General features: G+C 59.5%; 1 protein-coding gene across 3 annotated transcripts; it reads right to left on the minus strand.

Annotated features, from left to right (window-relative positions):
* Positions 1-3206: 3206 nt before the first annotated feature.
* ALS2CL (ALS2 C-terminal like) lies at positions 3207-24334 on the minus strand. 3 transcript variants are annotated; one of them, XM_036266896.1, is made up of 27 exons: positions 24279-24329; positions 21406-21479; positions 20271-20396; positions 19376-19559; positions 18928-18990; positions 18330-18495; positions 17755-17886; positions 16997-17116; positions 15616-15674; positions 15422-15488; positions 14794-14990; positions 13726-13791; positions 13218-13316; positions 12954-13115; positions 12159-12270; positions 11109-11186; positions 10168-10298; positions 8873-9046; positions 8667-8745; positions 8333-8490; positions 7769-7837; positions 6721-6894; positions 5713-5755; positions 4854-4915; positions 4614-4763; positions 4205-4301; positions 3207-3816 (listed from the first exon to the last, which is right to left on the minus strand). In XM_036266896.1, the coding sequence occupies exons 3-27, from the start codon at positions 20371-20373 to the stop codon at positions 3745-3747; spliced, it is 2817 nt and encodes a 938-aa protein (XP_036122789.1). In that variant the 5' UTR covers positions 20374-20396; positions 21406-21479; positions 24279-24329; the 3' UTR covers positions 3207-3744. The 3 variants fall into 3 exon arrangements, with proteins under 3 accessions (XP_036122789.1, XP_036122787.1, XP_036122788.1); XM_036266894.1 differs by having other exon boundaries at positions 8667-8763; XM_036266895.1 differs by lacking the exon at positions 21406-21479 and having other exon boundaries at positions 8667-8763; positions 24279-24334.

The following is a 24334-nucleotide window of genomic DNA, read 5'->3' on the forward strand; positions in this document are numbered from 1 at the left end:
GTGTTTTGAACTGTGCATCTGTTAGATTGCTTATCTCCATTTTGTTTAGTTCTTTTCCTGGAGTTTTGTTCTTTTCTTTCATTTGGAACATGTTTCTTTGTCTTATTTTGGCTGCTTCCCTGTGTTTGTTTCTATGTGTTAGGTAGAGTTGCAATGTCTCCTAGGCTCATAGGGTGGCCTATTGTTGTAGGTGTCCTGTTGGATCCAGTGCACAGCCTCCCAATCACCCCAGCTGGGCCCTCAAGGTGCACCCCTAGTGTGGACTGTACACCTTTCTGTTGTAATCGAGTCATGATTGCTATCAATGGGAGGGATTTACTCAGGCTGCTCAGCTACAAGAACTGGCTGTGCCCACTGGCTTCTGACTACCTTGGAGGATCAGCTGTGGCCTACCACACAGAGCAAGACTTCAGCAGGAATCTGGTACCCACTGAGACCACTCATTGAGTGTGTCACTTGTGGAGGTGGTTGGGTGGTGGTGTTTTGATGTGGTCTGAAGCTGTCCATTGGGTGTTCTGGCTCGGGGGCAAGGTCAGCCACTGCCTGTGTTCTATCCGGGGCCACCAGGCATAAGCTACAAAGCAGTCTGCAGATGGTCGCTACTCGTGCTGGGCTTGGAGATGCCCAGGAAAAGCTAAGTTGTGAACCAAGGCTGGCTGCTTCTAGTGCCAGGCCTGGAGCCACTTAATGAGAGATAGGGGGTCGCTGAGACCAGATGCTGCTTATTAGACTTTAGGAAAATCTGAAGCAGGATCCGAGACAGGCCAATCCTATGGTAAAGCCACTGGAAACAGCTTGGGTGGGCCCAAAAGTCGGGAGGGACAGGGCCTCAGGGAATCAGCAGGACAGGGGTAACTGTGTGAGCCAGGTTGCTAGAGTCCCACATATGGTGGCCATCTGCCCCCCAGGGAAGGGCTCACCAAAGGAACAATGGCCTCCACCAGCACACCTCTCTGGGAGAAAGCTGCCCCTTCAGCTCTCACCCCAATGCCAAACAACTCAATTCTTCCCCATATGTCTCTGGTGCCTTTCAAGCTGTCTCCCCCACGCTGGAGCCTGGAGGGTGAGAGTCTGAGTAAGTCCGTGCGCGGGCCCTTTAAGAGGAGCGGCCTGGGACTTAGCAACCTCAGCCTCCTTCACCCTCAGTTCCCGCTGGTTTTACAGCCAGAAGTTATGAGGATACTCTTCCTGGCACTGCAACCCTGAGCTGGGGGCCTGGTGTGGGACGGGGACTCCTTGCTGCTTGGGGAGGCCCTTCCCAGCCGAGGTGTCCTCCTGATTTTATCCGCCACACTTGGGTGTGGGACCAGCCCGTCCCCTCCGCCCCCCTACCAGTCTCGATGTGGCTGCTGCTTTAATTCCGTAGTTGTAGGACTGCCATTCAGCTCGATGTCAGGCGGTTCTGAATGATGGTTGTGTGTAGTTCAGTTGTAATTTGATGTTGTGGGAGGAGGCGAGACCGCGTTTACCTACCCGCCATCTTGACCGGAAGTCTCTTCTGAGGCTTCAACATCAACTTCCTTTCTGCTTGTGGCCCAAGTTTGGCCCTGCCCCCTCCCCGTGGGTCCCTGCCTGTCCTGCCCATGCCTGAGGGGCTTGTTTGCAGAGATGCTGCCCGCCCGGGGGCCCAGGGCCCTTCACAGTCCGACTTTCCCGAGTTGACCTGTTTCCATCCTCACCTCCCCCTGCGGTGGGCACAGGCCAGGGAGGTGGCGAGCAGTGTGCATGGAGGCAGGGGGCAGGCACCCCCATCACCGGTAACGTGATGGCGCCAGGGAAGGGAGCCTGGAGAAGGGTAAGGAGCAGGGATGGGACCCAGGGGCTTCCCGGGAGCTGGGCCTGCGGACAGAGCAGCCTGGGACGCAGTGAGGCTGGAGAGGCGTGTCTGGGACCGGCTCGAGGGGCAGGAGCTGCAGAGCAGGGAGGTGACTGTGGGAGAACTAGGGGGCACAGGGGAGTGGGGTTGAGGCTGCCTGAGTGCATGCGGGGCCAGGGCCGCACTGAGGCTACTCCTCTCCCAGCGTCTCTCTCAGCCCAATTCCAGGCCCTCGAGGGCAGGGCTGTGTGGTCCTGCCAGAAAGCCACCCATGGGTAGGGTCACCAAGCAATTTCTTCTGGGCCTCTCCCCTCCCTGGCCCAGGTGATCATGAAGTCGGGCTTGGGGTCAATTATGAAGAGTTTTGCCACTTCCTCATGATCACTGTGAAAGAGTCCTCAGCCTGGAGAGCAGGTGGGGACAGGGATGGAGGGCAGAGTGGGCCCGATCCCTGGGCTGTTGGAGTCCCAGGTCGCCAACCCGATTCGAGTGGACACCAGTGAGCTCTCACTGCAGCAGCTGGGCTCCCCGAGGCACCCACTTGGCAGGCAGGTAGTTACCTGGCCCAAGGTTTTTCCTGTAAATGGGGCACTGACCTCAGTGGTCAGTTTCCTGTCTAATGGAGAGGCCCCGCTTGCCCCGTGGTTTTGTTACAAGGGTCTGATACCGCCCTGGCTGCCCTGGACTCCCCAGAGGCCCTGAGCAGAGGCCCAGTTCGGTAGGTGCTGGTGAATCAACTCCGGCAAGGGTGCCCTGACCCCGGAGGAGGGGCATGTGCGGGGCTGAGCTGCAGCTGCCTTGAAGCTCGCCGCTCTCACTTGTCAAGGGACAAGAACGAGCTTGGAGAGGGCTAAGAAACTGGTGAGTTGCCCTCGTCCTGGGTAGTGTGAATGCCTACAGCACCCTGGTAGCCTCTCTTCATCAGTTCCACACCCTTCCAGAGACCTCCATGGGGATGCCACCAGGGTTTCTGGCAAAAGCAGAGCCCCAGACCCTTCGTTGAAGTTGCCACATTTGGTGAAACCGGTTAGAGAAAACTTCGCCCCCTGAAGGCAGCAGTGCAGGCAGGCAGGCCCCTGGGTCTCTCACCCTCTGCCCCATGTCATCTCCGAGGGTCCGCAGGTGCCACCAGCCACACCCCGAGCCCGAGGCTCCCAGCAGGGACTCAGCCTTCAGCCCAGGGGTGCTGGGCTTCCTGAGCCCCCTCAGCCCCCTCAGCCCTCCCTCACAGGCCGAGGTCTGTGCTCCGATCATAGAAGGCACACCTGGGGCCAAGACAGACACCCGACTTGCTTCAGGGCAGGGTGGTGGGATGGGCCCAGCAGCTGCATAAACCCACCCTCTCCCCGTGCCTCACCCCAGAGCAGAGCTGGAAAGGAGGCAGGTCCCCAAGAGACCACTTGTGGGAAAAAGGCCAGTAGACAGAGAGGTCATTAGCAACTTGAGCTTGGAGCCTCTGATCAGGAGGGGGACAGGGAATGACACCAACGGTGACATGAGAATTTCAGCCACAGCCCAGGACTTTTAGAAGGACTCCAGCAAGACAGATAAAAGATCCTTTACAGACAACCAAGTCCATTTTACAGATGGCAACATTGAGGCTCAATGATGGGAACAAGGCTCAGGTAAGATGCCAGTGGCTCCTCACCCCCCCGCCTGCGAGCCACTGCAGGTCAAGGTCATCTGTGACTGGGCTAGTGGCCGGGCAAAGGAAACCACCAGCTCTGGAGCACACCTGTCACCCCTCACCCTCATCCCAGCCAGGGCTGCAGCAGCATCTCCTTGCGAGAAACTCATCTTCTGCAAGAGCTGCCCGCAGGGCCCATCCTGCCCTCTGGGCCACGAGAGCCGGCTGGGCGTGCTCGCTGCACGGGAAGTCCACGGCGGCCCCTCTCAGCTCCACAGTGTGTCCAGGGCAGGCCGGGCTACTAGGGCTCCCTGAAGTCCCGGGAGCTGGGCAATTGATGCATGTCACCCCTCTGGATGTGCTTGTAACAGGACTGGAGGGAGAGAGGGGAGGCTGAGGCCGGCTGCCCTGCCCACTCCAACCACCGACACAGGCTTCGGGGCCGAGACCAGGGTGCGCCCGCCTCCCCAGCCTGGACCACCATATCTCCAAGTGAGCCCTCACCACAGTCTGCAAGGAAATAGGGTCTTGCCACTCCCACTGTGCTCGGGGGTGCAGTCTGGGACACAGTCAGGGCCCCGGGCTTCCTAGGGCTGGGATGCCCTGTGGGCTGCCTCTAGCTCCTTTTAGCAAGGACAGGACCGGGGGCTCTATGAGGACCCCTCCCATGGACACAAGTTGTGACTGTGAGTGAGCTCATCCCCACGATGGTGGCTGTGGCAGTGGCCAACCCCCTGGGCCAGGGCACTTCTGTCCCTCACCTCGAGGGCTGTGAGCAGGAAGTCATACAGGCCACCCATGTATATGGGGTCCATCATGTCACGGATCAGGTGGATCTCGGCTCCTAGGTGCTGGATTCTGGAGAACAAACACCGCCAGTGAGAAGGAGAAGGGGTCCCATCAGGGACAGGCACCAAGCAGCTGGGGAAGAAGCCCTGGACTGGGAGGCCGGACACCTGGGGTGAGGTCCCTGCTCTGCTTCTGACACCCACAGGACCCAGGGTGGGACCCTGGGACCCTCTTCTCTCTGGGCCTCAGTGTGCCCATCTGTACGAAGAAAAGCAGTGTCCACGTAGCCTGAAGTTCATAGACTTTGCTGTTTCGAATGTGTCTGGTTGGGGAAGGAGCCCGGGGGACAAGAGATCAGCTCCCGGCCCGGCTGCAGCTCACCGGGCGCGCGACGCCACGTAGATGAGCAGCGGCAGCAGGTCATCCATGGGCAGCTTGTGCTCCTGGCCCAGCACCCGAGACACGGTGGCCTCAATCTCCCGGTACGTCCTCTCCAGCTCCTCCAGCTTCTCCCGGGGGTCCACTGTGGTGCTGCAGCAGGGTGGCTGGCTCCAGATCTAGGCTCTGGGTTCAGTCCCAACTCCTGCCTCCCACCGCACCCTGCCCAGGGCACAGACTCACATCATCTTCTGCAGACACTCGGTAGCTGACAGGAAGCACTTGCCTCTGACCAGGGAGTGTCTCTGTGTCAGGGGAGCAGCCTGGTGAGGCCACAGGCCCCCAGCTCTGTCACGTCCTCCTCCCCGGCCACCCACCCCATCCCCAGGAGTGGCTTCAGCACAGCCCTGCCCAGAGGCATGAACGACCCAGGGCAGGTGACAGCTCCTGTGAAGTGGGGCAAATGATCGGCAGGAGGCTGGGAGGATGAACTGGATAAAGATAATAATCACGACAGCCAACAGCCGCTGGCTGCCACCCGGTTCCGACTACCCGTGGCAATGGCTCTCAAACCCAAGCACTTGGTGAAACGCCGATCCCTGTGCTCCCCGAGCCTGACTCAGTAGGTCTGGGGTGGGTCTGAAAATCTGCCTTTCTAGCAGACTCCCAGAGGCAGCGGAGGCTGCGGGGCCGGCGACGCCTGGGGCATGCCTCCCACTTTCCCCCACCAACAGCACTGCAGCAGAGGTGCTTTCACAGGAGAGGAAACTGAGGCACAGAGCTCACATACAGTGCCCATGGGGGCAGAACCGGTAAAAAGGTGGTGCCTGCGTTAGAGCCTGGTCACTGTGGGCCACCAGCTACAGCCTCACCCACATGGAAATCAGAACAACTCGGGAAGCCTGGTGTCCCCTTCCTCACCTCTCTGCCCCTCCCCGGTCCTCTGCAGCCTCTGACCAGCAACATGAGGCAGGGCTGGTTGGAAGCCTGAGCGAATCTAGGGGCCCAGCTCAGGGCTCCGGCCACCCCCTCCCCTTCCCCTCCCCTCCCCTCCCCCTCCCCCTCCCCCTCCCTGGGGTAGGTGAAGGGCCTACCCTCTCACCTGATCGCTCGTCAGTGTGAGGTCCTTGCAGGGCCACAGGTGCCTGAAATTTAAAATATGAGACAGGAGGCTTTGCCAAGAGGAGGGGGCAGGGTCTGAGGTAGAGGGCAAACTCCCTGTGCCACCGTGTCCCCACATGCAGGAAATGGGTCCACACGGCATCCCAGAGCACGTGTGTGAAGCCCGAGGCGGGGAGGCTGAGAGGGATTCCTGGAGAAGGCAGCCCGCCTGGCCCCCAGCATGAAGGCGGCTTGGCTGGTGAGTGTGGAAGAGAGAAACCTGGGAAGCCGTCAGCACCTGGTCTGCGGGCTGGTGCCTGGTAGATGCAGGAAATAGTCACCACAGCGGAGAGGAAGCAGGGTGTAGGGTGGGGGCAGTGCCCCATGCCCTCTCACTCCTGGTATCAGCAGATCAGAAGGGATGTTGAGAAGAGATACTGTGGCAACTGAGGGTAGAATGGAGACCCTGACCCGCCCCTGGAACAGTTCTCGGTTTCCCTTGGAGGATCTCCCTCCCCCATTCTCAGTCCGAGAGCCAGAAGCAGGTGAATTGCTCCAGCTGCAGCAGTAGAGACTGAGGCAGGCCTGGCCAGTCTTGGCCACAGCCACCATTCAGAGAGCACTCAAGACCCAAGCCAAGCCAGCCAGGGACTTCAGGGCCTGTGCGGGAGCTGTTGGGAAGGAAACACCAGCTCCCTGTAGAGACAATGAGGGGACTGCGCTGGGAGAGTATAAACCTTGGGTGGCTGATGCAATGCATGTCACCATTAAGGGAGAGCCAGAGACAGACTAACAGGGAGAGAGAAGTTGCTTCCCTTTATCATGCAGTTGAGCACCTAGATCCAGCCACACCTGAATCCAGACACCAGCATAACCCTAGAACTTCATGGATACATGGCCAATTAGTGCACCCACCCCCGCCTTTTTTTGTTGTTGCTAAAAACAACTTGAGTTGAGTTTGTATTCTCTGCTACACAGGAGCAAACATGGCACAGAGGGGAAGGCTTACTTCTGCACATCCAAGAACTCAAGAAGCTTGGTGTCGGGGAAGAGGCTCAGGTTGGCGATTCCCTGGCTGTAGAGACTGTCCTCTTTCTCATGAAGAAGCAGGTAGAGAGTGAAGAGCTCTGAGTAGAAGCTGGGCAGTATGAGAGGCAGCACCAATCTATGTACCTGCAGGTCCCTGGATGACAGTGACCAGGACAGGTCGGGGTCAGCAGGTTGGGGCTTGGGGGTGGTGATCACTACTGAGCTGCCCTCCAACGAACCCATGTTGCTCCTTGTCCCACAACAGTGTCCCTTCCTCCAGCCTCCTCCACTCCCAAGCCTGTTCTCAGTCCTAGCACAGTTGATGGATATCTGTGGCCACCTCATTCTCTCATTTGACATTGAGAACCCATGTGGCAGGTGGAGCAGGATTTTGATCCCCATTTGACTGAACGCAAGCCAAGGCCCCAAATGGACAAGTGACTGGCAGCAAAGCCCTCAGCAGCTCTTCCAGAACAGTCTATTCCTGCCTCCTAGTTTTCTGTGCTTCCTAAGACTCTGGGGGAAGTTCTCCCTGATGTCTAACCTCACTCCCCATGCCTCCTGCAATGCAGTGACAGAAAGGCCTCTCTGATCAGCATCTCTAGGCCTGGAATCTGAAGGAAAATGATAAGATTTGATCTTGGGGAACTGGGGGATACAGACCTAACGACCCACGTAACTCCTGCTGTGTGACCTTGGACTCAGCCCCCGCCGGGCCTGTTTTCCCATCTGTGCACAGGGAGGAGGGTGCCTGGGCTAGCTGCTCACCTCTGCGGACCTGGGAAATGGGGCTGGACTAACACACTCAGAACAAAGAGATTTGATGCACTAACTGCTTCCCTGGAACAGAGGTCATGGGTCATCACTTCTGCTCATGGGACAGAGGTCATGGGTCATTCTTATCCTTGCATGCTCGATGAACAATGCTTCATCAACAGCCTTAACTCCTGACACTTCCCCTGGACCTGAGTCTCACTGCCCTGGGGAGAGAGGACCCCACAGACCCCATGAAGGCACAGGGCAGCCACCTTATCTCTGTGTCTTCCTCTTCCTCCAGGGCCTGGCCCTTGCGCTGTAAGGCAACTTGCAGCAGCCCCCTGCAAGACGACAAGAAGGGGACAGTGTGGCTGCCACCTCCCACAGAACCAGAGCTCCCCTTGCCTGTCACCGAGGGAGGGCGGCCCCACCCCCAGAACCGTAGAGCGGGAGCTGCGTAGCCAGCCTCTCGAACCTGAGCCTGGGGGGGCACCGGCTGCCAGTAAAGTCCTGGAACCCCCGCAACAGAGGGCACAACCGTGTCCAGGGCCTATCTGTTATGATTCACAGGGGTGCAGCTCAGCCAGAACTGGAGATGGGGCCTGAGTCCGGAGTCAGGCTCAGTCTTTAATGGGAAAAGTTCCCCTGTGGCCAAGGGTCAGCCCAGGTTCTGGTTGTGCCTTGCCGTCATCTCCCCACCCTCTGCTCTCTACACAAACCTGACGGAGAGGCAGCATTCCTGCCCAGGGCTCCAGGCAGAGCCGATGCTCGGAAAGGGGAGCCCACAACCCTGAGGTCACAGGGCAGTGGCTGTCCACGTGTGCCCCCGAGCTCACCTGTAGGCAGCCCAGAGTTCCTGGGCGTGCTGCTTCACCTCCTCCTGGGCCAGCCCCTGCAGGTGCTTGTTGGCCCCAATGCCCGCGTATGTGGCCTGGAAGGTCAGCATCATCGTCCGGAGCAGCTTCCCCAGGGGGTGCAGCGAGCTGCTCAGAGCCTGGCCAGTGAGTAGGCAACGAAGTGGTGCTCAGGGCCGGGATCTGGAGCCCCCAGGCCCAGACAAGACTCCCAGGACTGCTCCCATTGCACACCTGGGGACACGGAGGCCCCCTGAGGAGAAGGGGCCCATGACCTGTCCCCTCACCGTGCCCCCCTTGGCCCTGGGGCCCTCACCTTCCTGAGGCACTGCTGCAGGGCCTCGGGCTCCCGGTTCTGCAGCACCTCCTCCAGGATGTTTTCCATTCTGCCTACACTGTCATCCAGCGGGGTCCTGAGGCACCACGCACACGTCTCTCAGCCACACCCGAGCCCAGGTCCCCACTCCAGGAAGCCTTCTGGGGTCCCAGTGCGTGCACGGGCACACGCACACCGGGCCTCACCTCTCACAGCACAGGTGCTCCTGGGACTTGCGAAGCTCCCTCAAGCTCTGCACGTGGAAGCCCAGCAAGGCCTCCTGCAGGTTCCCGGGGCAGCCAGCACGCACGAAGTCCCGGAAGGGGCCATAGACACCCTGCCAACGGCTCTCCGCAGGGAAGGCACCCAGGCCCAACTGCCTGCATCGGAGGCGGTAGAGGGCGGGGGGATGGGGAGAAATGGAGCTGTGGTGGGCGGGACCTGTCTAGGTCCCTGGAGAGGTGAGGCTAGCCAGCCTGGCCCAGAGTCAGGGCCAAGGAAGGGGGATGGACTGGGGAAACAAATGGGGCTACCTACCTCCAGTGCTCCAGGAGGAGAAAGGAGAGGCCGAGAAGGGACAGAGAGAATCTACTGCTTGGTGGAGAATAGAGAAAGGGCCAGAGAGAGCCCTGGAAAGGTGACAGAAAGACCTGGAGAGCTGGAGGCCCAGTCCAGAGAGTGTGGTTTTGGCCTAAGAGAGACCAGAGCCCGGAAGTCCAGAATTCCCTGGCCTGCTCTCCCTCCCACCACACCTGGTGCCTTCCTGAGCTTGATCCTGTCTTGGCCAACAGGCCTGGGAGTCTGGCTGTGTGTGTGTCTAATGAAGCATTACCCTCCCATGACAGAGTTTCCTACACCTGCACCCCACTGGGCTGGGTCATGTCCCTAAGGTTTGCCATCCATGCTCAGCTCCTACTGTCAGGGAGAAGAAATATGCAGAGTTGGTGGGTCAAGAAGTCAACTGTACCCCCTTCCCACATCTGAAATGCTGGCTGGTACTGCACCCCATTAGAACTACCATCCACAGATATCCTCATCAGTGCAAAACCAAGCCTTTCTCTTCCACTTTGCAAGTTTCCTTCTTTACTCTGGCTGCCAGGGAACTCAGAGATACTCTATCATAACCATTATAAGGCCTCTCTGCATCTCCCTGTCTTTTAAGCTCAACTCACACTTTTATTTTCTATTTTATTCTTGTTTGCTTTGTTTGTTTCGTAAACTGTCTGGTACCCTTCCTAGAAAAATAGCAGAGTCTAAGCAAAGCCTACATAAAATGTTTTTCTCCAGTTTTGTAGCATGTGGAGTTATCACAACATGGCCCTTGATTCCAAGGGTCTCTGACTTAAGGGTTGTGTGCCCTGGGCTCTCTGAACTCTCCAGAGAGCTAAGAGGAGGTTCGAAAAAGCCCCTCTGTTGAGACCTGAGTCCTTGGGGGTAGAAACAGATACAAAGACACCCCAAGACAGGCTCCAGAAAGCCTGGGCCAGATGGCAAGACTCACCTCTTGCAGGTGCTGCTTGGGTCGGGCGGGAGGGCAGCCGTGTCCAGCATACCCTGGGTATACAGTCCTCTCCTGGCCCCACTGCCAAAGGAGCCCTCCAGAGTGAAGCCATTGGGGAAGGTGACCTTGCCCTGGACGCCAGAAGAGGAAAGCAGGGATGTCTGTCTGCTGTCTGTCTGTCCAGGTACCCTTCCATACAATCAGCACAGGCCTCATGCCTGTCCACCCCACATCACAGAGGCTAGGGACTGGTGGGTAGCCATCCCTCCATCCCTTTAATCTGCCCCCCCTGAGGGGCTCACAGTCCTCCACCCCTGCAGGAGCTCCCCCACCAAGAGCTGTGCCCATCTCCCAGGAGACGGTCTCTAAAGTAGGAGACGGGGAAAAGTGGGGAGAACCACCAATGTGGGGCCAGGGTGGGCAGGTCCAGAGATAGGCAGGGGTCTGGGGAGGGCGTGGGGCACTGCCAGCCTGGAGGAAGGGCAATTCTTTGCCGCATGGGGCTGTCCCATTCCTAGCACTCCTGGTCTCTACCCATCAAATGCCAGTCATAACAAAACCAAAACAGCCCCCTAATATCCAAAGGCCCCATCAGGGACACAACTGCCTTCTGCTCAAGCAGTAAAGACTGTCACTCCAGGGGTACCTGCCCGAGGCACTGATGGTGGTAGAGGGGGTAGATTCCCAACTAGGGAACCTGAAGGTGATACAGCCAGGGGACCACCAGTACCCAAAGAGCCCAAAACAAGCCCAACACTCCCTTCTCGACTCCCACCAGGATCACATCACACCTCCACAGCAGGAGGGTCCCTGGGAATGTGTGAAGATGGGACAGGCCCTCCCCTACCTTCTCCCTACTGCCTGCACCCTCAACCCTGGGTCCCAGGGGGGCATTACAGACTCCAGTCCAGGCCTTGGCAGGGAGTGGAGTTGGCTCTCACCTTCCCCAGGAGGGTCAGGTCCCTGGTGAAGGAGCCCTCGTATAAAGAGTCATCTTCAGAGAGGAGGATTCCCGGGCCCTAGGGAAGGAAGCCAGGAAGGGAAGTGGTGGGTTCTGAAGAGCCAGGAGACATGGGGGTGGAAGAAAAGGGGGTAGTGGGCACTGATTCATGGGGAGCAGAGTCCTGGGCCCTGTCACACCTCCTAGGACCGTGCTGGGTGGGATGCCAGCGCTCAGCCTGCTGTGCACTGAGCATGAGCCCACGGACCTCATTGCCCTTTACCCTGGGACTTGGTTCCTCCTCCCTGGGGGCCTCGCCGGGAAGCCTCCCAGAGAACTCTCCCTTCACTCCTGTGGCCCAGGAAGTGCTGTGCTTCTCCTGAACCATCCCCACTTCCCTGTCACTGACTCCGGGAGGGGAACTGTGGCACTGATCAGATGCCTTTGCTGCACTGGCTGCCAGGAAGCTCAGAGCCAAACAGGATACAATAGCAACTACAGCATCAGGCCAGAGCTCTGCTAGGTTCCAAGGCCCTGGTACAGTGCTGGTCAGGCAGGTGGGTGCTGGGTGCCCAGGCTCAGGAGACCCGGGTTTGAGTCTCAGCTCTACCACTCAGTAGAATGTGACAGTGTGGGCAGGTTCAATGACGTGACCCACAGGGCGACTGAGAGGAGGCCATGGACCAGTTGGGAGCTGAGTCCAGAGCCAGGCACCCAGGTGGGGTCCATAAAGGCTGGTCGTGCAGGCTGCTGGCATCACCATCACCATGCGCTTCGGGCTTACTCTTCCACTGGCTTCTTACGAGAAGTAGTTAACCTGAGTTGCTGGTGGGGAGACTAGGGCTGGGAGGGGCAGGGACTTGGGCAAAGCCAGGCAGGTGGTTGTTAGAACTGGAAGCCTTACTGCCCAGGTTATGGCTCCATCCAGCACCTAGGAACCTAGCTTCCCACCTCATCCACCCATGACCAGCCTCAGCTCAGCCCAGGGTCCCCAGAGCAAGGGAATTCAGCCCATGTGCAGAGAGAGGGTAGCTCAAGACTCTCCACTCACCACCATCCTGTCTGCCTGGAAGGTCCCCTGGTAGCAGTCTCCTGCCTGGGTGACCATGATCCCCGGGCCATGGCGCTGGTCCGCCTGCCACATGCCAATGTAGCGCTCGCCCCTGGGGAAGGAGGAAGGGTGGCAGAGTTGAGTCAGAATAGTTCCCATGCACGTTCTGTATGTGCTACTGTTGTGTGTGGGCAGGGTGTGTGTGGGGGGGAGGCAGACAAGGAGAAATGACATCGCCTGAATCCATTCAACTCAGATACCAGGCAGGTGAAGTCAGGACCCCCAAGAGGGTGGAGGAGGGAGACAGACTGCTGGGGGAGGGCTTCTCATCAGGCTCCCCAGGGAGGTGCAAGGACAGATGCAGTCGGGGTGCCGTGCATGCACGTGCAAGGCTGTGAAGGTAGGAGTGTGCAACAGATACGTGGGGGTGTTCAGTGGTCTGTTAGGCTGCAGAGGTGCACAGGTGTCAGCAGGAATGAGGTCAAAGGCGAAGCCTCAAATGCCAGGCCAGGGACCCTGAGCTTTGCCTCACAGCCCCGAGAGCCTGGAAGGCTGTGATCTTTAGATGGGGTCAGACTGGGGGGGTCAGAAACTCCTTTCAGACAGTGCAAGGAGGGGGCAGAGTAGCTTCCTGAGCCCAGGGACCACCAAGGGACTGGTGGGAAGTGAAGGACTTCAGAGAGACTCGGGGACAAACAGAACAGACTGACCACAGGAAGCCTGTGCTTGAGGCTATTTGGTCTGTGAGGGTCTTCTCTGCCCCCATAATCCTGGGGGTGGCTGTGGAGTGCTTACCTGTCACTGTCTTCCTGGATGCCATAGCCGCTCCTCTGGCCCCTCTCCCAGTGGCCCGTGTACTTGCAGGGATGAGGGGCCTGTGGGGCACTCTCAAAGACCCCAAATCCGTGCCACAGGCCCTTCTGGAGGTAGCCCTTGTACACCTCGCCAGTGCCATACCTGGAGAGGGTCACCAACGGCTGGCCCTGCCTCCCAGCCCTCGGCCCAGGGGACACGCCTGGACCGTGAGCCCACCCCGCCATCAGGCCAAGGGTCACTTACTCACAGATACCATAGCCACACATGCTGCCTTCTCGCCAGTGACACTTGTAACAGTCAAACGTGTCCTCAGAGGCCTGGGGCACCAGGCGGATGCCAAAGCTGTCAATGTGGGGGGGCGGGGAAGGAAGTCAACATGGGGGCCACCACCCTGACTCAAGATGCCCCATCATCCCCCTTTCCTGCCACCCAGGCGTGTCCCTGCTTCCACGGCCTTTCTCAGACAATGGGGAAACTCTCACGAGTGCTCAGCCATCTCTCCTTTCCAAGGGCCCCTCTAGGACACCCCCTCCATCCTGCCCCGAGAGCACCTTCTGGCCCCAGACCACTTCCCAATGGCCTGCACTCTGCGGGGCCTTGGTTTCCCTTTTGTACAAAGACGGGAGTGGATCAGATGGCCTCTAAGTTCCTGCTTGAGTTTGGGAATTTAGAATGGGGCCGGGCTGGTGACATTGGCAGGGGCGAAAACTACTCTCTGCCCCACACCCTCCCATAGCAGCCCCAGCCTTACCCATCCTCCAGGCCCTGGCAGAAACTGCCCACGTGACTCTGCCCATCTGGCCACTTCAGAGTTCCCCTAGAACACAGTGGAGGGCCACAGGCATCAGGCCCAGCAGACCCGTCCTTCAACACGCACAGGACGTCCCGCCAGCCTCTGCTACTATCTAGAGGCTGAGGTCCCCTCAGACCGGACTCAGCCCTATCAGCCCTCTTCTCTGAGCTCTCTGACCCCACAGGGGCTCTCAGCCCTTCCCTACTCCTTGCACATGTGCCCCAGCAGCCTCGACGGGCACACTCACCACATCCATAGGGAGAGCTCTAGAAACAGCTAGGTTCCCTCTTCACTTGACCGACAGGAAGCTCAGAGCTAAACTTCAAGCTCAAGCCAAACACTGATCAGTGGGTTACTACCATCCTTCTCTCCGACAGGCACTGTTGTCTGTCGTTTTGTTCATAAGCTTCCTCAAGCCCTTTCTGGGAGCATCAGGGTTAGAACTAACAGACGCACGTGCTTGTGAGCATGACCTTGGCGAGTCCCTTCTGCTTTCTGTGCCTCAGTTTCCCCAGCTGTAGCACAGGGCAGAGCCACATGTCTTCAAAAGCCCACCTGCGTGTGGGATCAGGTGCACCTGAAACTGCAGCCAGGCTCACCCTCACCCTACAACCTGCCCTAAGGCCTCGGGCAAGACATGCCAGTCTCAGGCCTCAGTTTCTGTCCCTACAGAATGGGCAGCTTCACTCCCCCAGAGCATTCTTGTGAGGACCGATGGAGACGGGATGTCCTCAGACCACCTCCACCACCACACGATGCCACACAGATATGGGGACTATTCTCCCCAGAACAGGGCAACCTCAGGGCAGCACCTGACTTCCGCCCCACACTCTTGTGTCACCAACATAAGACTTTATCTGGCACAGACCTACTAGGGACCAGGTCCTGTCCAAGAACAGTTAAGAGAAACTCTGGGGGACAAACAACTGACCAACTGACCACAGGAATAAAAGCCTCTGGTCCACGCCCCAGGGCGATGAGGGCCGTGGGTCCTGTCTGCCCGATTCCCGGAGGCCCGTCACTCACTTGCCATGGGGCCTGCCCTGGCACCACTCGCCCTCATAGGTGGCCTGGCAGAACCGACCCTCTGCAAGGAAGGTGTATGTCATGGAGCGGCAGGGGGGCGTCTCAGAGGGCTCCAGACCCGCCCCGAGCACTGGGAAGTCTTTTTTCCCACGAAGGGCCTGGCACACAGCCTGGGTAACCTTCCATCGCCAGGTCACCTGATAGGGACAGGGAAACACAGGGCAGGTCACTGCTGCTCGAGGCAGTCCCACTACGAAGCCCAGGGTGACCCAGTACGACCCTCTCCACCCCACCCCTCCACCTCCAACCCTGTTCTGCTACTTAGAGGAATATCCAACTGCTCCATGCTGCTCCCTAGGGCCCTCTGCCCACACTTGAGCTCCTGTCTGCAGCTTTAGGGCCTGCCAGGGAGCCAGCCAAAACCACTGGGCAGGGATCAGCACAGGCCCCAGTGTTGGTTCTCGGGGAAAAATACCTGCCTCTATGGCATTCTGATGCTTGACCCCAGGCTGACCCCTCCTATTCTAACCATGACCCAGAGGCCTGACACCCATGGAGTCTCCAGGGTTGTATATGTGTGCCCTCCCCGCCCCCCTTTCCTTCCCTCACTCCCATCACCCACACGCACCTGCTCCTGGGGGTTCTTGAAACAAAAACAGAACTCTTCCTCAGGTGTGAGGAGGTGAACTGAGCACCTAGACAGATGAAGTGAAGAGTCCGAGAGGGTGAGGGGAGGGCCCAAGTCGGGGCCTTGGGGAGCGGGCAGGTTTCATGTGCTAGAGGGAGGGAAGGCCTGGGATGTCATCGGACGAGGTTGCTCACCTGTCTTGCTCACAATCCACCCACACCAGCTTCAGATCAAAGGTGTGGACATTGTGACCCTGGAAGAAGACAGGGCACAGGTGTCGTCCAGAGCCCAGACCACCAGCCTGCTGGCACACCCTTGCTGTCACCAGGCTACTCAGTCCAGCATGCGCAGAACTGAGTCCCTCACCACCCCGACTTGTTCTCCACCTCCAGGGTAGCTCCTCCAGCTCCCTTTCCAACCAAGGGCCTGGCCGGGAATCTGGGGTCAGCCTCCCACACCCTGACCCTGCTCTATCACACCGAATGCTCTTCAGGAGACACAGCTCGGACCCATCAGCCCCTGTGGAAACCTCTCTACGAACCCTGCCGCCTAGGGGCTGGAGAGCCCACTGCTGAGCCTACCACTTGAGACCACACACACCCCTCCTAGCCCACGTGCCCCCCCGCCCTCTGCACACCACAGCCTCACAGCCACATGCTCCCCGATCTGATGCTCCTTCTACCCGAAATACCACCCCTGCTCTGACAGCCAGACTGAACGTCCCTTCCTCTGGAAGACTGTGTGCAGTGACCTCCCCCTGCCCAGGCCAGCTGACCACTGCCCCACTGCCACAGGAGGAGAAGGCCCCAGACACGGGCCAGGGACGCGCGTGGGCCCAGCAGAGACAAGAGGACGTGCACCGGCCCAGAGGCGGGGAAGGGCTCGGTGCGTTTCAGCACCGCCTCTGCAGCGCCTCTGGAGCAGAGTGTGAGGCAGGAGTGCAGGGGAACTCCGCATCTGAACGAACCCAGAACCAGGCCTCAGGAGACACAGGTTTGGGCAGGGTAAGAAGCATCGCCCCGTCTGCAGGCGAGTTCCAGACGGACATTCCAGGGGGACAGAGAAGACAGCACTGTGGCTGTCACAGGGGTAGCATGAGCCCAGGGGGACAAAGCACAGTCAGGCTACTGGCCATGTCACAGTGCCTAACCCAAGCTTGGCTCCCTCGGACTGCTGCAGGGCAGTCTTCTCTAGAAGCCTGTCCCGGCCCTGAGTGGTTCATCCAGCCCTCCTCAGCCACCAAGGGCACCCATAACCGCCCATCTGGGTTCCTCTCCTAACTGAGGAACAGAACTGTTTTCCAACATCTGCTGAAGGACAAATTCACAATTATCCCATTTTCCAGATGAGGAGCCAGAGGTGAAGACATCGGCAGGGGCCCTGGAGCCCTGCAGCCTCTCTGCACAGCCCGTGCTCCCTCAGGACCACTCCCACCTGCTGCGCCCCCCCCCCCCCCCCGGGCCTCTACCTTTCCGCCCTGCCCCTCCCTCATGAGCCCAACTTCTCACTCCCACTCCCTTTTCACCAGACCCCAGGCCCCCACTGCGCCCCCACACCTCGGGTCCGCCCCCCCACCTGCAGAAGAACTAGGACATCATCAAAGAGCAGCACGCGCTCTGCCCGTAGTGGGGTGACTGTCACAGGTACGTCCTGGCTGTCTTGCAAGAGTCGTCGAGCAGGGCTGCAGAGTGCATCCTGGTGAGGTGAGGGGGGAGGCGCAGGGCTCAGGTACCCATCCCGGATGCGGCGGCCACTCCACTGTCCCCAACCACCTCCTGGAGGCGTCCAGGTCAGTGATGAACACTGATGGGATGGTGATGGGGCCCCAAGGTCTGGAGGGTCATTCCCAGCCACTCCCAACAGGGCAGCACAATTTCTCTGGAAGCGTCACTTTGCCCTCCCCACCCCCCTTGAGCCGAGGCCCCACCCAAGCCCCTATCCACTCTCACCTGGGGTTCTGCAATGCCCACCCCCCTCTGGCAATTCTTGTCCCCGCCGACTGTTCTCCTGACTTTCTATCCCGAGCCCCCCTACAGGGACAGCACATGCCACAGTGGGCAGGGACATGGGGATGCAACCATCTGGTGACATCCCAGGAGAGGGTCAGTTTGGCTGACGCTCTTGCCCAGAGCCAGCTCCTAGCCCAGCCCAGGAGGTGCTCAGCAAATGGGTGAAGATGGCTAAATAAAGGGGCTGCACCGCACCTGGTTCAGCCACACCCCGCTTCCAGACGGGAAAGCTAAGGCACAGAGTACAGCAAACAGTTCGAACCACCCAGCAGGCCGCTGCCCGATGAGCCCCGTCCCTGACAGCCCCTCAGGCCATGAACTCACCCTGTGCCGGCTGCTCAGGGTGTGCCAGAGGGCCTGCGTGGCCATGGCCTGGTCCAGCGCCTGCTTCATGAAGGACTGCAGGTCCTCAAAGACGGTGGTTGCATGTACCACCAGCTCCCGGGTGGGGTGACACTGGGGGGGAGGGGAGCAGCCAGGGCAGGGCTTATCAGAAGTGTCCCCCATCCAGTGAGGGCTGCCCTGGCTCTGCCTGCATCTAAGCCCCAGTTCCCCCTTTCTCCCTCCCAGCTCCTCCTCCGGGGAGCGGCCAGCAGGACCCTTTCATGGCTCCCTGGCTGGGCCTGGACCCTGTTACTCACACCTACTGTATGACTCCCCGTCTGCTCCCTGGGTCTCTGCCAGCTCCGCCAGGGCAGGGCCGAGAACCTCAGACAGCCCGGGACAAAAACATGTCCCTTCAAACCCTCCAGAACAGGGCCATGTCCCCAAAGCCTGGCCAGGTGTCCTCAAACTAGGGTTCCTGAGTACAGCAGGTGTCCTGAGCCAGGGCCCTGTGTCTCCCCACCCTCAGGCTCCCCCTGGCAACAGGCCTGGTGAGCAGCGCCCCTGCCACTTACCTCCTCAATGGTGTCCACAAGGCTCAGCAGGAGGAACACGTACTGCTGCACGTGACGGATGAGTGGCTGGCGGAGGGCCTGGACCAGGGCAGTGCCCACCGAGCCCTCGGAACTCACACCCCACAGGAGCGGCCGCAGCGCCTTCCGCTGGCCCTGCCAGAACTCGCTGAGAGGAGGGAGGGCCACACAGCACTGTCACTCTCGCCTCCTCCATCCCTGTACCCACCACCGCCTCCCTGCCCGGGCTAATCCCCCGGTCCCAGCATCAGCCCCAGCAGGGAAACAGAGCCCAAGTGGCCCTCTTGGAGATTTAGTAGCGATATCTCAGTGTTTTGATGGATTAGTGACTACAACCATCCACCTCAAGCAGGAATGTCCCTCTTCCTGCCCCAGGATCACCGCTGGCTAGTGGGTTCCTGGAGTCTGCTCCCTAGGTTTGCCTCCCTCTTCCGGTGCAGATCAGTGCAGGGCCGTTGGAGCCAGGAGCGCTCAGGATGAGTCGCAAGCCATGACACTCACTGCTCTGGGACAGAGCTTCCCCAACCCTTCCCCTCCAGACGCCCTCCACCCAGAGGCCCCCACAACACCCCGTGCTCACCTCTGCTTTGTTGCCTTCTCAAAGGCCTGCACCACCACACACCTGGTGTAGGACTCGATGTACCTGCAGGCAGCATAGGGGGCACCCTGCAGGCCCAGGCCCTCACTCCAGACTAAAGCCCTTGCCCTTCTGGGGTCCCCAGCTCCCACTCACTGAGTGGCTTTAGCCCTGAGGGCCTAGACAGTGGCCTGGCTCTAAGCACAGGTGACCTCGAGACCTGACTGACCCAAAAAGACAATTATAACTCACAAAATCTTTCTTCCCTAGGAGGTCCCAAGGCTCAGGTCTGGGGTATCTGAGCCTGCACCAGACTAATGCCCAAGCCCGCTGAGGCCAAGCCCCTGAGAGCCCCACCCCAGGTAAGCCTGACCCAGGTGAGCCCCACCCCAGGCTTAACTCAAACCTCTGCCCAAGCGCTGACCCAGGAAAGCCCCCCTCGCTGTCTTACTCCATGTGGACCTGCAGGACATGATCGGCACCACGCAGCAGCAGCAGCGATTCCAGACCGAAGGCATCCGGGCGGCGCAGCCTGTCCTGCAGAGAGTGCAGGCTCTCCTCCGTCACCTCCCGAAGCTGCTGGGAGCTCCTGTGCAGCTGCTGCAGGCACTCTCTGCCCTGGGGGTCCAAGGGCGCTGGGACAGGGATACAACCTCGCTGTGAGTGGGGTCAGGGCTGCTGCACCTTCCAGGGAGCTCACAGAGGCCCCGCTGGTCACTGAAGGCCAGTGGCACCCCACAGCCCTGGAGCTGCAACCAGGGTCCTGCATCCCTGGGGTCCTTAGGAAAGGATCGGGAGTTGATGTGCCCTCGAGCTCAGCAGGGGATGGGCAGGCTGAAGTGGTGAGCAGCACCCTGAGGCGTAAATACAGGCAAATATCCACCTCATCACCAAACAGGGACAGCACCAGTGACCTAGGGGCACCAGGTACACTGATTCCCTGAGTCTTCCACAGGGTCCTGCAGTCCCTGCCATTCATAGGTGCATGGATACGCCCCCAGGAGGAAGGCACCTGCCCCAGGTCACATCACAAGTGAGACCCAAGCTGGAGGTAACACCTGCCTTCCTGTCCTGCCCTGGGGGACAGCAAGATGAGAATGCAGCCAGAGAATCCAGGCCTATGCCATGGAAGACGTGGGATTCCATCTCTACGAAAAATTGGGTCTAATCCAGGATGGGGTTCGTGGCCTGGCCCCTCACGGTCCCTTTGAGTAAGGAGCACCCAGTAACTGGGGGCCAGGACCCCAGTCCCATCGGAAGCTGCAGCTCAGAGGACCCAACAAGGTAAAAGTCCTTTCCCTGGGACAGTTCCTGTGTCTTCTCCCCAATGGAGAACCGAGACTCACCATCCGTGAGCAGGGGCTGGAGAACAAGGTTGTTGATTCGGGCAAGGGTGGCCAAGAAGACCTCCTCTAGATGCAGCAGTTCCACCTCCTTAGGGCTGCACATGGCCAGTGTGCCAGCCTCAGGGCCTGTGAACGGGGCACGGATTAGAGAAAGACAGCACATGGGGAAGCAGGGTCAGTGCCCGTCCTCTCAGGCGTGTGCCAGAAGCAAGGCCCATGACCCTCCCCCCCCCATCAGAACTGAGCAATGAACCCAGGTCACCTCAAAGAGAAGTTCCCAGACTGGCCACTGACCCCTGCCCCTCTCCACCTCAGCCTAGCTGAAGGGAAGCCGAAGGAGTGGGAGACAGGACTCAGAACTGCCAAGGGAAGCATCCCTGGCCTGCTCACTCCTGGGCTCCAATACCCACCATGGCTCCCAGGGCTCAGAGTGACATCTAGTGGTGCTCTGACCTAGCCCTCTCTCCAGTGAGTCTCTGTAAACACGGACATGCTGACAGAGTAGCCCAGCCTTTCTCAAGGCCATGGCTCAGGACTCCCTGTCACCCAACAGGCTGGGTAAACAAGATGTCTAGGAACCTGGGTTGGGGGGTAGGAGGGTTCTGCTGGAGCCATGAAGGAAGGGCAAGAAATAAAAAGGCAGAGAGAAGGACAAGACATTCAGGTGTGGGAACCATGAGAGCAAAGGCTCCTGGGCATGAAGGCACAGGCTCTGCAGGTGGCCCACCAAGAGCACCGTAAGTGGCCAACAGAGGACCCATGGAGGACCTCAGAGCAAGGGAGCAGCCAGCCAGACCTGGGGAGATGGACTTGGGGACAGCTGCAGAGGAGATGGTACCAAGAAGTGAGAGGGTGAGGTCAGGGTGGGTGAGAGCCAGACTTTCCATGCACCCCAACCTGGCTGACCCTACTAGATGGGTCCTACTTAAGACCTGGGTATGGGCGGGTGGACCTGAGCCTTTGGACTTCCTGCCCTGGAGTAAGGGACCCTCCAAGCACGCAGGGATCACCTGGGAATGTGGCCTCCTGACTGGAGGGAGGGGTAGCAAGGGGCCTGGGCTCAAACCCAGCCCCATAGCAAGGCCACAGCCTCCAAGGGGACACAGCCCTCTCTCACCAGAATTGGTGCCCTCACCTGGCAAAGGAGGTCATATGCCCAACTCTGTCTCTCCTTGGCACTGACACGCTGAGGCTCAGGAGTTAGCTGACCTGGGTGGGGCAAGAGACATGATTGAGTCAGCCAGTAACGGGCAGGCGACACAGGCAGACCCAAGTGAAAAGGGGTCTCATCCCTCCCCATCCAGCCACAAGGAGCCTACAACTCCCAGGACATTGGTTCTGGGGCAGTGAAACGGGTGTCTCAGAACTGTGGCCCAGGGCCATGGCCCAGGCATTCTCACCCCACCTTTCCTGCTGCTGCTTCAGGAGAGAGGCAGGAAGGGGAAGTGGCTAACCGCTCAGCTGCAGCCTGCTCTCTCTGCCTGCCCCTGTAGCACCCCCAGCTCCCCCAGGGGAGGGGCAAGTTGTTACAGGTCAGCTCAGGCAAGGGGTCAGGAGTGTAGCAAGTGTGGCCTGGACCCACCTGACCCTCACCCATATCTCCAGAAACTGATAGAATGGAAAGGCCCTTTAGGGGGTGACTTTTCCACCCTCAGCTGGCAGGCAGCTGGGGTCTGAGCTGAAAGGGGAGGACAATGGCTAAAGGTGGAGGAAGGAGGGTGCAACCAGGATGGGAGGTGCGAACTGGGAACTAGATAAGGGTGAGCGGGGATTTGCAGTAATAACTCGCTGCCGGGAAATCTTGAGCACCACTATCTCCCATACTCATCTGGGGCCAGGCAGCCCCACCCACACCAATGCTACACTCAGGAGACAGAGCTCTCTGCCCCTCTGTCTCTGCAGCTGGTAGCTGCTCCCCTATCCTGGACCTATGGCCCATACCCCAGCTGCTTTCACAGGACCGCCTGGGGCCCCCTACCCAGATGTTCAGCCCTGGCCATGGCCCAGCTTATCCACAGCCTTCCTCTATGAAATGAGACTCCGAATAGGGCTGAAGTATTTCCTCTGGGCCACAGGTACTTCCTCTATGAAATGAGACTCTGACTAGATCAGAGCTTTTCAAATAGTTAGTCCTCCCGAAAAAGGATAAACTGCTGGCCCTGGCTGGTGTGACTCAGTTGGTTAGGTATCGTCCTACACACCAAAGGGTTGCCAGTTCGTTTCCCGGTCATGGCATATGCCCAGGTTGCAGGCTCAGTCCCTAATGGGGGTGTGTAGGAGCCAGACAATAGATGTTTCGCTCTCATATCGAAGTCTCTCTCTCACTCTCACTCTCCCTTCCTCTGTCTAAAAATCAAGGATAAATTGCTGGAGGGGAGTGGCTCTGGGTTTGGGGACCTGGTCCTCAGCCTCCCTTGGGATGAGTCTTACAGACCTGGTTTGCAGATACTACTCTGGGGCCTCCCAAGTTAGAGATCCCCCCACAGGGATCTCTAACCCTAGGAAACTGAGTCATACTGTCTGGAGGAAAGGCCAGAAGTTAAGCATGGCTGGTGAGGTGGAGGGTCGGGGGAGGCTTCAGTTAAGGCTGTGGGTCTGGTCTGGTGGCCCCCAGGTTAGGAAGCTTTGGGCTTCTTCCCAGAGGTGGTGAGGGTAGAGGTGAAGCCAGGCATGAGGATGTATGAGTGTGTGTGTTTGCAGGGGAGGAGGAGGAGGTGCTGAACTCTAACATGAGAGGAACCCAGCTCTCTAACCCAGTCCCACCCAACCCACCTCTCTCTGGTCAGGGGCAGGGCCTTCTCACCCACTCTCTCCATCCAGGTTTTAGGTTCCTTTGTGGTAGGCTGCACATGATATATATGTGGGGAAACCGGGGCCCAGAAAGGAACAGGGGAGCCCAGAAACACTATATGTAGAGCACATACAGCAATCAGACCCAGGCCCACCAGGCTCACCTACCTGAGCGACTCACCTGAGGGCACACAGCAAGTTCCTGGCAGGGCCCAGCCTCCTACCTCCCCAGGCAGCCTTAATGTTCACCAAGAGGTGGAGTAAGCACAAAACTGGCTGGTCTCGGCATGCCCAGGTGAGTCAGCTGCCTGTCCCTGTGTCAATCTAACCAACAGCTAGACCTGCTCTCTTCCCTGCATTCCTGGCCTCTGTCCATGCTGGGTCCCTCTCCGGCAGGGTCACTGCGGCCTCCCCTGCCCTCTCCAAAGCCTGGCCCCTCTGGCCCCTCAGCCACACCCAGCCACGGCACCCATTCTGGTATTTCCTGGTCTGGACAGGCAAGGAAGTTCGACTCGCTGTGGACAATTTTTCCTGGGCTGCCTTGGAGCCCCCTTGATCACCCAGCAAGCCCAGTGGTGGACAGCTAGAGAGGAGCAGACCAAGGCAGGGGCGCGGTCCAGCCCAGCGGACCCTTCCGTCTGCAGCGCGCCCCTCCGCCCCCGCCCCTCGCTGCACCCCGCTCGGCCCCTCGTGGTTCCAGGCTTCAGGTCCCGGAGGCTCCGGCACGCTCAGTCTGGCCACGTACTGCACAACTTCCCTTCCTCTCCCGCCCAGGCGCACGCAGTCATTGGATTTTCCCAAACATAGGCATCGGCCTATGGGGTTCTCACTGCCGGCAACACCAGCCCGCGCCACCTCCTCCTGGCAGCCTCTCGGGCTAGGTGAGGCCCCCAGGCCTTCGCTCCACGGCCAGGCCGAGCCCCTGGGCACCCAGCTCTGGAGCAGGACCCGGCCCCGGGAGGAAGGGGGGCAGGGGGCTGATCCTGAGCTGCCCCTAAACCTGAGCCAACCCGGTGACCACGGGGCGGGGAGGCCGAAGCTTGAGCCCCTCTGGGTCTGAGGGGACCTGCGGACAAACTCGTGCCGCCGGTACTGAGGAGCCGTAGAGGGACAGCCATGCGGCGGTCCGAGGGGGCGCGGAGGCGCGAGTCCCACCTGCCGCGAGGAGCGCGCGGAGCAGAGAGCCCGCCCGCGGAGCGCACCTCCACCGGCCCTTACCTGCTGGTGCGGCGCCTGCGGGGAGACCCGGAACGCTGGTCGCTCGCCGCCGCCGC

The sequence above is a fragment of the Molossus molossus genome, unplaced genomic scaffold (assembly GCF_014108415.1).
Source record: "Molossus molossus isolate mMolMol1 unplaced genomic scaffold, mMolMol1.p scaffold_m16_p_18, whole genome shotgun sequence".
NCBI lineage: Eukaryota > Metazoa > Chordata > Mammalia > Chiroptera > Molossidae > Molossus > Molossus molossus.